The sequence below is a fragment of the Chlorocebus sabaeus genome, chromosome 5 (assembly GCF_047675955.1).
Source record: "Chlorocebus sabaeus isolate Y175 chromosome 5, mChlSab1.0.hap1, whole genome shotgun sequence".
Lineage (NCBI taxonomy): Eukaryota > Metazoa > Chordata > Mammalia > Primates > Cercopithecidae > Chlorocebus > Chlorocebus sabaeus.
This window is the reverse complement of record NC_132908.1, coordinates 68,335,485-68,348,327: the sequence shown is the minus strand read 5'-3', so window position 1 is coordinate 68,348,327 and position 12,843 is coordinate 68,335,485. Positions and strand designations below refer to the sequence as shown.

General features: G+C 47.0%; 1 protein-coding gene across 6 annotated transcripts in view; it reads right to left on the bottom strand.

Moving 5' to 3' along the window:
- The window catches only part of ZFHX3 (zinc finger homeobox 3), a 276,330-nt gene that overhangs the window by 102,732 nt on the left and 160,755 nt on the right, over positions 1-12,843 (bottom strand). For all 6 annotated transcript variants that reach the window (XM_038007954.2, XM_073015531.1, XM_038007955.2 and 3 more), the window contains one exon: positions 2,944-3,175. In XM_038007954.2, coding sequence (XP_037863882.2) covers positions 2,944-3,175 — 232 coding nt within the window. The remainder of the gene's footprint in view (positions 1-2,943; positions 3,176-12,843) is intronic.

Below are 12,843 nucleotides of genomic sequence, written 5' to 3'. Positions count from 1 at the left end.
GGAGGCCACAATCCCTGGGTGGGGCACGGGCTCCCCCACAGCTAGATGGCCCAATGGCCTCAGCCTCAGGCCCGTCCTCGTCCCTCACTCCTGAGAGTGCTCCCATGCAGACAGATTGGATCAGAGGCAAAGCAGAAGCTCCCCCAATTAAGGTGTTTCAACTTTAACCAGAAGAGGCATTTGAAAAACACATGGCAAGAGACAGTCTTGCAGTGACCTTCAAGTGACAAAAATTACCCCAGCGCCCAACAGCCCTTTCCTGAACAAACGATTCCTACTGACTGTTGAAACCTCGACCACTCTAGCTGGGAGAAAAATTCCTGAATTGTGGTCTATCCCATCATTTGGGAATTGCTGTTTCATTTCTATGAGGAGGCAGCGAAGGAGCAGTCGGATGATCCGGAGAGGAGCAGGTGGGGAGGGGCTTAGGAGGGAAGCCTCCAGGAGGAAAGGAAGCTGACAGAAAAACTGATAGAGCAGAGCGTTCAGAGATTAGGAAATGTCTACTTCTGGCAGAGTAAGGTTCGCCATGAATTAATCATAGGTACCTAGAAAACCAGAGAAAACAATAAGTTATACAAGAAGGTAAATGAAATTATAAAACTCTACATGGCTCAGCTGCGATTAATATTTATAGTTATAATAATGAAAACACTGAATATTAATATAACCCCCAATTATTACTTAATCATAATAGAAGGTGGAGGGAGGAAGGACTGAGTGTGGAGGGGGTTGGGGAATGGGAGGGAGTCCAAGTGGGGTATGGGGGGTGCGGGCGTGTGCGGGCCAGTGCCTGTGTATTTGTGGGTAGAGTAAGGGTAGAGTGAGGGTGCTTGTCAGTGTGTGTGGGGTGTGTGGGGCTACAGTGTCTATGAGTTTATGATGTTTGCATGTGGGGGGTGCAGTGTATGTGGGGGAGGTGCACGTGGATGGGGCGTGTGGGTGCAGTATATGGCTTGTGTGGGTGTGTGAGCATATATAGGGGGTGTGTGTGTGTATACAATGTATGTGGATATGGTGTCTTGTCTGTGGGCCGTGTATGTGAATGTCGACGGAATGTGTGGGATGCAGAGAAAGTGTGTGTGCGTGCGCGTGCGTGCATGCGAGTATGCACAGGTGCAAGAATGTGTGTGTATGAGGTATTGGGGCTGGTGTGTGTGCCATCTCAGTGAGTCTGTGGTTGGGGTATGGGTGTAGGTGCGTACGCAGGTGGGTTTGTGGAACAGCACACCAGTGAAATCCTCATCTGCCCAGGTAGAAAGTCAAGAGGTAACATCTAAAACTTAAAAACAAGATACAGTCGTAGAAGCACGAGGAGAAACATGGAAATAAGTAACAAAAGAAAAATCTGAAAGTCGAAAGCTGATCCCCTTGAAAAGGGGATGGGAAAGGGGCATGCTCTTCTTCATATAATTTATGTAACTTTTTGCATTTAAAAATTATAAAAACATGTAATTTTATTATATTAAGGTTAAAGCTGCACACACCCATGATGGCTGAATGGCTGAGAAGGTGCTGCAGGAGACTGAGGGACCAGGAGTGGCCTCAAGTCTCTGGCTTGGCCAGGCTGTTAGACAAGCTGTCATTAAAAGGAAAAAGAAGTGTGGCAGAGAGAGTGGTGAGCAAGGGGTCCAGGAAGTGTGACCAATGAGATGTCCAGGAAGCTCAGCATCTGGGAGGTGGGGCCAGTGGCGTCCAGAAAGCTGTTCAAGAGCATCTGGCAGCACCAGGAGATCAAAGCTCAAGAGGCTGAGAGCCGAGGACCAGGCCACAGTGCCCGATGCCCAGGCACATGGGGCAGACTGAGAACCACCAGACAGGGTCAGGCTTGGAGACTGTCAAGGGAAGCCGGAGGACAAGAGGAAAACACCCTGGAAGCCAAGGGAAGGCAAGGGAAGGCAAGGGAGCTTCAAGAAAGGGCTGGGCAACAATTTCAAACATTGCAAAAAGAAAACAGTCAGGCCCAGCGCATCCTGGGCTGTGTCAGTCAAAGATCAGCGGCACCCTCCCAAGAGCGGCTTGGTGACAGAGGAAATGGGTTGTAGGAGGTTGAGCCATGGAATAGAGGTGAGCAGGTCAGAAGGTTCTCTTAAGAATCTGGAAGATTCTGTCATAGAGAGAGCATGGGACCTAGGATGAAAGGAGAGCTTTTCTTGGAAAGTTTTCATTTCGAAAGAGGCGAGTGACTGTCTTGTGCATCTAAGTTAAGCACAAGAGACTGGAAGATTGAAAAAATAGAAAAGAGGAGGTGATTCTACCCAATGAAGTCCCAGTGGGAGGGGGAGTCATGGGTGGAGGGAGGGAAGTGGGGAAAAAGATGGCTGCAGGGAGGAGACATGGGGAGGTAGAAACGAGGCGAGCTCCCACTAGAAGGTCTAGACACATTGAAGTAGCAAGCAGCGTGGACCCAAGAAGCACCCAGAATCACTCCCAAATACAACTGAAATTTTTATAACAAGCACTTGTTTTATTCCTCTCTAAAGTTCAATTTTACTGACCAGACTTTGAGGACACAAATTGTCTACTCTTAATACTGAGCAGGACACACGATGTAGCATTTGCTATGTCAATCTGAACCAATAAATTGAATCTAAAGTATGTACTGGAAGAATCTTAGAATAGAGAATATCTTCTGTTGGCCTGCTCCCTGGGTAGTAGCTTGTGACCTTCCTAAGACTGAGCCTTCCTCCAAGAAAAGTGCTGCCAAGTTCCTTTAAAAAAAAAAAAAGAAGAAGAAGAAAGAAAAGAAAAAGACAGAAAGGCAGGCAGGCAACAATCCCTGCACGTTCCTTCCAAAACACAAGGCTCACCTGTGAAGTCAGTAAGGAACATGAGGACCAGCTAAATCAGTAACGTCTCCCTCAAACAGAAGTCCTCAGGAGGCCTCAAGGAGGTGAACACCCAGGCCCAACCTGGGCCTCCCACGCCTGCAAGATCACTCACCTGGGTCCGTGGAGGGGCACCTGCGGATGGTGAAGATCTGCCCCAGGTCCTCATCCTCCTCCGGAAGGCCCTTCTGCAGCCGCTGCAGCTTTCGCAGGCTCTCGCTTCGCTGGTGCTTCATGGAGCGCACATGCTGGATGAGGTTGAGCTTGGCCTTGGTGGAGTAGTTGCACAGAACGCAGTGGTAGTAGCAGCTTTCACCTTCCACACCACTCTCATGCTGCTGCAGGTGCTGCGAGGGACAAAAGAGAAGGACATGCCTCGGATAAGCCACTCAAAGCCACCACTGGCATCAGCCCACACCATCCTGGTCACAGGCAGAGGCATGCCTTCAGGGGACACATCTCCAAAGCCAAACAGGACAGTCTTTGATATGGTTTAGCTGTGTCCCCACCCAAAATCTCATCTTGAATTGTAATCTGAACTGTAATCCCCACGTGTTGGGGGCAGGACCTCGTGGGAGGTGATTAGATCATGGGGGTGGTTTCCCCATGCTGTTCTTGTAATACTAAGTTCTCATGAGACCTGATAAGTTTTATAAGGGGCTTTTCCCCACTTCACTCAGCACTTCTCCTTCCTGCTGCCATGTGAAGAAAGACATGCCTGCTTCCCCTTCTACCATTATTGTAAGTTTCCTGAGACCTCCCCAGCCCTGTAGAACTGTGAGTCAATTTCCTTCCTTTGTAAATTACCCAGTCCTGGGCAGTTCTTGGTAGCAGTACAGTAATGGACTAATGTAGTCTTCAACTGTGAGACTCCTTAGAGGTGTTTTGTTTTCCCCAGAGCACCCTTCTCTAGCAGTTCTTTGAAGAGGCACAGCAAGCTGATACCCATTCCTGTCTCCCCCAAACAGCCCCGGCCATGTGGCTTTTCAGAATGTTGATAATCCTGATCACATGGGCCCTCCCAGTGCAACACTGGTTTTCCTGGCACAAGGTTAAAGGTTTCCCCTTTTGTTCTCTAAAGTGTCCTTCTCTTGTTAGATCAGGGGTTGGCAAACTACGGCCCACAGGCCAAATTCAACCCACGGTCTGTTTTTTGTAAATAAAGTTTTGTTGGAACACAGCCACGTCCATTGATTTACATACTGTCTATGGATGTTTTTGAAACATCAGAGTTGAACAGCTGTGACAGAGATGGTATAGTCCACAAGGTCTAGATTGTTACTATAGAAATGTACTAAATTATGACAGGAAAAGTTAAGCCAAACCCTGGTTCAGGTAATAGCCTCTGGTCATCCTGCCTGTACAGCACCCTAGGTCACGAACATGGAGCCAGAGCTAGTATCTGGCTTTTTCACAAGACAACTCCAGTGTCTGTATTAAAAACCACAGTCTACTGGGAGAACCCCAAATTAGGTTTTCCCCTAGATTAAAAAATGCCAGAAAAATAAATTTCTTCAGACGAGTTCCCTGTCAGTATCTCAAAGTCACCTGGCTTATCATTGGCCAATATCATCGGTAAGTTGGTGTATCAGATGGTCAGACCATCCAAATTACGTCCTCTGTTGTTTTTAGTAGACACAGTGTTGATCCCAGAGCATGGCAGCCTAAGAGCCCCCAGGAGGCAGGCACAGAAAGGATTCATGTCTGGGGTATCAGAATAGAAGAGGTCATGCAGACAGGTGGCAGACCCCAGGCTTCTGTGGCTAGGAAGACTTAAAGGCGACCTAAGAACAAAACTCATCATGTTTCTGAGTCTCCTGGGAATGTAATGAAAGCTGTGGACTCTTTTTGACTAACACAGAATGAATGTGCTCCTGGTGTAGAAAGGCCGTCTCCTTCATTTCCAATGATTCATTTTAGGGGAAGAGGGAATTCTTTTATTGGGTACACATGAAGCAAGGGAAACTCTCCCCAAAAGCTTAAATGACTGACCCAAGGTAACCCAGTTAGTTGGGGGGAGAGAGAGATGTAGAACCTGAGGCTTGTCTCCTCCAGCCATGTACCCAGCACCCTTTTGAAGGAGGAAATTCAGGTCATGTGAGTGCTTTATGTGTCCCTGTGATTACGTGTCCTTCCTTTTTCCTCCTCACCACCTGTCCTCAACCCCCAGCCCAGTCAGCCAAACCTGGCCCTTGGAGCCATGGCAGGCACACAACAAACATCTCGGAACTGCCCATGTTGCTTGTCTCCTTTCTGACCCACACTGCTTCTGTCTGATGTCTATGCCGGGATAATGGTTTCTAGTCTTGCTTGGATGTCTCATCCTTGCCCAGCTCAGAATGCAAGACACTGACGAGCTAGAATGGTTAGAATGCCGTGAACTCCACGCAATCCTGAAAATACCAGAGTGGCCCTGTTGAGTGCTTCCTATCAAGGGACACTGCCCTGAGGCTCACATACTGACATGCACACGTCCTGTGTTCACTGATCATGTGTGAAAAATCCAGAAGCACGTTTGTACTTTGCTGGAAGAAGAAACATAAATACACCAACTGGGAGGGGGGTTGAAGTCCTCAATCACATAAACTGGCTCAAGTATCCCACAGGAAATCTTGCCAACTTGTACGTAAGAATGCGGCGAGCTTCACAGGCACCAAGAGAGTACGATCCCTTCTGCCCCCATAATGGGTGATTCACACACTCAAATGCAGCACCCTGGACAAAGTAAAATTTCTACAACAAGAAAGTGTTGGAAGAACCAGTGACTTCAATCTTAACTATTAGAAAAATTACAACTGGTGATGAAAAGCTACTTTTCTGGAGATAAATTTGAGCTGCTTTTTGTTCATTTTTTATTTATTTATTTATTTGTTTGTTTGTTTATTTATTTATTTATTTTTGAGACAGGGTCTTGCCCTGTCACACAGACTGGAGTGCAATGGCTCAATCTTGGCTCATTGCAACCTCCGCCTCCTGGGTTCAAGCAATCTCCTGCCTCAGCCTCTTGAGTAGCTGCAACTACAGGCGTGAGGCAGCACACCTAGCTAATTTTTGTATTTTTAGTAGAGACAGGGTTTTACCATGTTGACCAGGCTGGTCTCGAACCCCTGACTTCAAGCAATCCACCTGCCTCAGTCTCTTAAAGTAGCTGGGATTATAGGCGTGAGCTACTGCGCCTGACCTCTGAGCTGCTTTTTAAAAATGATTTGACTTCACTGCCTTCATGAGGTTCCTTTCAGAGGGTGTCAGGAGGATGCAATGTGCTGAGGCAGTGCTTTCTGGAGGTTACAATCCCGGGGAGAAGGCAGGCAGAAGTGAACGGAGAAGATGAGCTAGCCCACATCCCTTCCCCCAGACTACTCCACGAGGACCCTCAGAACTCAGAAGCCACAAACAGGACCAGGATATTCCAGGATATTCCATTTAGTTTGTCCTAAAACCGAGGAGCTGGAAACCTGTAAGGGAGCCAAGAACTGCTGTCTTAGGTCACCAGGACCAAAAGAATGATATTCATTAAAGCTTCAACTAAAACTGAATGAATAAAAGATAGCAGAGACAACAGCCATGAAATTCAAAGAAATACGTTCCATCAGGAGATTTTGGAGGTAGAATAAACTATGAAATCAGATCAAGAATCACTAAAGCTTTACCTCCAATCCCCCACTACTTCCCTATGAAACAGGATTTCCTCACAATAAGGCACTGAATTTCAAACACCACATTTGAATATGGATGTGTGAGAGTTCTATTCCAAATGGCTGGAGTCTTCAATCTCTGAGCCAGAAGAGAGGAATAACGTGGCCAAAAGACTTGGATGGAAATACGATGTCAAATGTCTTTTGTCCTTAAATCCATGGACTCTTGGGTCATAGGACCGTATAAACCCTGGATTGAAATAAACATCATACCGGGGACTCACACTTTAAAAAATGGATATCATAAAGATACTCTAAAATCCACTCCACACTCTAGCTCACGTTGGTAAACTACAATCTCTGACACTGCCATGAATTCTTTTGTCTGCCACTTTGAGAGCCATTTTAGCAAGAAACTGGGCATATACTAAAAATCACGAAGAAAAGAATAAGAGGAAACAAGAAAATGGAGCCATGGCTGCTCCCACCTACCCTGGTCAAGTGAACACACCTAGGGTCCTCTCCTAGAAACTTCCGTGAAAGATTCATTCAAAATTCCAGGCTTGCCTTGTATTCCAAGTTTATTCTCCAAAACACTTAAAAAAATCCAGAATGGGCCGGGTGCAGTGGCTCACACCTGTAATCCCAGGACTTTGGGAGGCCGAGGCGGGTGGATCACCTGAGGTCAGGAGTTCAAAACCAGCCTGGCCAACATGGTGAAACCCCATCTCTACAAAAATACAAAAATTAGCCGGGCGTAATGGCGGATGCCTGTAGTCCCAGCTACTTGGGAGGCTGAGGCAGGAGAATCGCTTGAACCTGGGAGGTGGAGGTTGTAGTGAGCCGGAATAGTGCCACTGCACTCCAGCCTGAGCAACAGCAAAACTGCCTCAAAATTAAAAAAAAAAAAAAAAAAAATACAGAATAAACTATATCTTGGTTGCCAAGAAACAGCTGTGCATAAACCTAATATCCCAACCCAAACTTCTGCTTGGGTCTACTGATGTCTACCTGCATGTGACAAGTCCTGTTCTCCCCAGATTTTCCAAGTGTCTTGTTATTTTTTAAGTTGTCCAACCAGAAGTAAACTGAGATCCAAAGCTAGCGGCAGGGTCCTGACCTCTGTGACCTTCTCCACATCATTCGGCCATTTCCTAGGCCCTGAGCGGCTCAACCCTGACTCTGTTGGTCAGATCCTCTCTCCCTTCCTCCCAAGTGGCACTGGCCCTATCCCCAGAATCCCACCCTTGGAACCTGCCTAATAAAAAGCAGCGGTAGGGAGTGTGCTAAGAGGCCCATGAGCACTCCACGGGGCAAGTCAGTCAGCCAAGAACATGCCTTCCCCGCAGAAGAGAGTGGATGTTTTCATTTGGAGGAGGAGGGAGAATAATTTGTTCCTGACCCAGCTAATTAGAATACCCTCAATTGGGATCACAATGTATTTAATTAAATTCACTGTAATATATGAAGAATCCACCAAGGCACAAATCCCAGTGGTGCACTCAAGAAAGGAGCTGCCTGCTTTCAGAGTTCTTGCTCTCCTCGCCAGGCAGGAAATTTTTCTCCCACGCAAATCCTGAATTCCCCAACCCCTTCCGCCTCTATCACAGAGCTCACCCGCTGGGGAGGAGGGCAACCGGGTTCTGTTTTTACTTTTTCCATTTTCTTTACTCTGTGCTCACAATTCCTACCTACTCTCCTTTGTCGGGTCAGGAGTGTAATTTTAAAAAGAAAACAAAACAACAGCTCCAACTGTGGGTAGTGCGCTGGGATGCATGCCACCCGGAGACCCAGGGATAACCAGCTGGTGAGCCCATTTGGTGGGGTTTGTTTCGGTTCGAGTCTAAGTGTCTACAACACAAGACACTGTGTGCACACGCACACACATGCGCGCACACACGGGCACACACATGCGCGCACACACGGGCACACGCGTGCACACAGAATATGCCCAACCCCAGGGACTTAACCTGCCGGTGATGCAGGCAGTGACAGCAGCAACTCCAAGAGCACAAGGAAGAGTATAATGAGGGCATCCCCCTTTGGCTTGAATACTGTTTTGAGAATATACTTCCTGGAATACTGAAAATCACAGAGGCCTCCTAGCTAACTCAAGAAAATCCAGTATCTTCCCACAAATTACTAATGAGAAAGCAAGACCAACCAGTAGCTCGAGGTCAATCTAGCTAACCAAAAAAGTGCGGGAACTCGGGTCTACCCAAACTCACTTGGTTGGGCCAACCTCTCCCTATAACCTTAAATCTGACTATACTTTTCCTTGATCACTGCCACTCCAACTCAGTTGCTTGTTTAGAAAGCACCTGGAGGCCGGGCGTGGTGGCTCACGCCTGTAATCCTAACACTGGGAGGCCAAGGAAGGAGGATCACTTTAGCTTAGGAGTTTAAGAACAGCCTGAGCATCATGGTGAGACCCGGTCTCTACAAAAGGAAATAAACAATTAGCCAAGAGTGGTGGCACACACCTGCAGTCTCAACTACTTGGGAGGCTGAGGCAGGAGGATCCCTTGATCCCAGGAGGTGGAGGCTGAAGGGAGGTACGATCACACCACTGCACTCCACCCTGGCTGACAGAGTGAGACCCTGTCTCAATAAATAGATTAGACAGACTACATAAACAGACTAGATTAGATAGATAGATAGATAGATAGATAGATAGATAGATAGACAGACAGACAGACAGACAGATAGATAAAAACAGATAGCACCTGCAAAAGACTGTATCATAAGAACTGCAAAGGTACTGTAGCTTTCACAGAAAGAAATATCTATGCTTGGCAATTGAATTTACTTTCTGAAATCTTGGAGAAGTATGATGAAGGAAGGAAGTATCTAGTTTGAGTCATAAAGGGGAGTAGAAAAAGAGCCCAATTATCTCCAAGTCCTCCAAATGCTGTGCAGTGGATAACAGACTGTCCTCATCTGGATTCACTGGAAACTGGGCACACGTTAGGGGGTCAGTGGCTATGGCTGGAAACGAAGCCAGGGTTCATACGAGGGCTCACTCACGTCGGTCAAATAGACCTTTTCTTGCACCTCTTCCTAATCCTATTAGGGCTACTCATGCTTTAAAATGTTCATCCCGTCTCAGTTTCACTGGAAGATGACACTGCAATGCTTCTGACACAGTAACATCTCACGGCTCCCATCCATCTCTGCGCCTTCCCTTCTAGGTCTGGTCCACCGAGAAGAACACAGCAAAGCCCTCCCTGCAACAAGAGGCACCTCGGATAAAGGGGCTGGCACGTAACACCAAGCGCAAAAAGCAAACTAATAATTTAAAAAGAAGGGAGAGAACAGAGGCTCCGCTGCGCGACTTTGTGGGATTCTACCCCATTAGTATGTTGTGCTCGTTCACCCTAGTGAAACACTGAAAGTCAAAGAGACGAAAAGAGGGCTCTTGTTAGAAAATAATTCATCGTGAAAATCAAAAAAATGTGTTCCTGTTACTTGTTTCCCAGGAAAACTAACCAACTTCTGTCAGAGAACATTGATTTCTATAAATCTGGAGGGGCCCCAGCTCCCTCCTCCTCCCCAGTGATAGGAAACTTCTAACATCTGGTTCCTCATGCATGGAATGCAAAATATTGATCAGGTTTTGTCAAAGCCTCCCCTTTAAAGTAGAAATAGACAAAGTACATTCTGACACACACACAAACACACTCAATTCACAAACAAAGCTCCCTCGGGGAGTACCACTTGTTACTAGAAACACGCCGCAGCCGCCCTCTTAGCACACTGTGCTGTGCACACAGGCACAGAGGGCAACTCCATTTCCACAGCAGCCCCTCTGAGCCAGCCAGCTATTCCAGGAGACGCCAGGTGCTTCCTGCCCAGCAGAGGAGAAACTCCATAGTGGAATGTCCCGGAAAACCCCCAAGACACCTGTCAGGCCAAAGGCGGGCAGGACAGCCTGCCTGTAACTCTTCTCAGTCCATAGAACTGGAGGCCCCATGCTGGAAGAGGCTGCCTGGCACAGCACCCCTCTCCAGGGAAAGACAGCAACCACAGCACACAACAGCTTCAGCTTCTCCCTTCAGGGAGAGGACTACGAAATCCCACTAACAAATCCAGTGAGAGGGATGGGGAGAAGATGGGGATCAGCAAGTCCGCTAATTCCTCCACTTGATAAGATGAAGTAAGGAAGACATAGTGGCTGTCCACTCGCCGTCATATGCATGCAGAGCATTTACTGTGGGTGAAGCATCTACACACACACTTCTTTTTTCTTTTTTGTCTGAGACAGGGTCTCACTCTATCGCCCAGGCTGGAGTGCAGTGGTGCGATCATAGCTTACTGCAGCCTCAACCTCCCCAGGCTGAGATGATCCTCCCACTTCAGCCTCCTGAGTAGCTGGGTTATAGGTGCGTGCCACCACGCCTGACTGATTTTTTAATTTTTTGTAGAGAGAGGGTCTGACCAAGTTGCCCAGGCTGGTCTCAAACTCCTGGGCTCAAGCAATCCTCCCACTTCGGTCTCCCAAAGTGCTAGGATAAAGTCACCACACCCGGTCTACACACACTTTTAAATTTTCACATTACAACCCCATGAGGTGGGTCACATTTGGCTTTCATCCTCGGAGGAGCCCAAAGCTCAAAGAAGCCTGCAAGGTCACACTGAGCATGGAGGAAACAGGACCAGAGCCTGAGACTTGAGTCCAAGTTCCAAGTCCACAGCCGCCAAGCTACGCTCCACAGACTGCAGGGGGTTGTGGAACATGAGACTCTGCAGACCCAGGTGTTCACCTCGAATGCCTAAAATTAAAAAGAAAATCCTTCCAGGGGTAATGCAGCCAGGAGTGGGGGAGGTTAATTTTCTAATCAGTGAGATCGCGTTATAGTTCCAAATGTAATGTCACATTTTTAGGAAGACTCCTGGAAGGTCAACCTAAATATATATGTATATTCCGTTCAATGCTGGCTTTTCATCTGCTCAAGCTCTCGTCCTTGACACATGCTAATTTAGTTCTATTTCATTGTAGGATCCCTGCAGACACCATAAGATAGAAGCCCCAACCATGATTTATAAGAAAAAAGTAAAAGGAAGTAAAAATGTTCCCTTAGATCAATCCATTTGGGTTGCTCTGACCTAGTTTCTGGTTTCTAGGCCAGGCTCCTTAGGCCGTGGAACAAGCCATGATTGCTCGCTCTCCATATCCAAGGCCAGAGCAAAGACTTCCCGTTCCTCTACCTTTTCCCTTACACAAATCACATTTCCTGATTCAAAATTCTCAACATTAGTGGCCCTGAGAAAAACAGTAAGTTCTAGAAGGAAAATAACTATCTAAGTCTATACCTGTCTATAGGTTGTATCTGCCTTGGCTTTGACTCTTTTCTGGAAAAACACAAACATGGATCCTTGCGGAATGTTGACGCCTCCATGTAAATAGATTTCACTTTCCTCTCTTAGGAGAGCTCCAGAAAGGAGTGTGGAGCCACTGTTTATACATGGGGAGGAAATTTATCAGGCATGCATTTTTACCATTATGGGAGCAAATTATTAACCCTGTCTCCAAAAAAAAAAAAAAAAAAGTGTGTGTAGGCGCTTTGCCCATAGTAAATGCTATGCATGCATATGATGGTGAATGAACACCCCCTACATCTTATTTCATGGTAGGACTCTGAGGAAGGGGCCTATCAGAGCATAATGTCACAAGCAAAATGAGGACTGGTTTCCACAATGGTTGACTGAGTGTGCACAGAGCTCAGAAGCTGAGGGGAGTATGTGGGTGGTTAAAACAACAAAGTGGGTCCCACCAGGCTAACCTCAAACTGACTACTCTCAGAAACAACCTAGAACTTCCAGAATCTGACAATCATCTCTTCGCTAGGATATCATATCAGGAGCAGCAACTTTCTTTCATGTGTAAGATGTACTTCTTCCCTAGCACTACTTTCCAGCTCTCCCAAATTTAGGTCCCCATACAAAAATAAAAGCCTCCTGATATAGTTTGGCTGTGTCCCCACGCAAATCTCATCTTGAAGTGTAGTCCCCATAATCCCCACGTATCACAGTGGGGACCCAGTGGGAGGTAACTGAATCATGGGGGTAGTTACCCCTGCTGCTATTCTTGTGACAGTGAGTTCTCATGAGATCTGATGGTGTTATAAGGAGCTTCCCCACCCCTTCACTCTGCACTCCTCTTCCTGCCACCATGTGAAAAAGGACGTGTTTACTCCCCTTTCCACCATGACTGTAAGTTTCCTGAGGCCTCCCCAGCCATGCTGAATGGAGAGTTGATGAAACCTCTTTCCTTTAAAAATTACCCAGTCTTCGGTATGTCTTTATTAAACAGCGTGAGAATGAACTAATACACCGCCATATACATACTACTCTAGCCTGTGCTCATCCGACTCCATGTC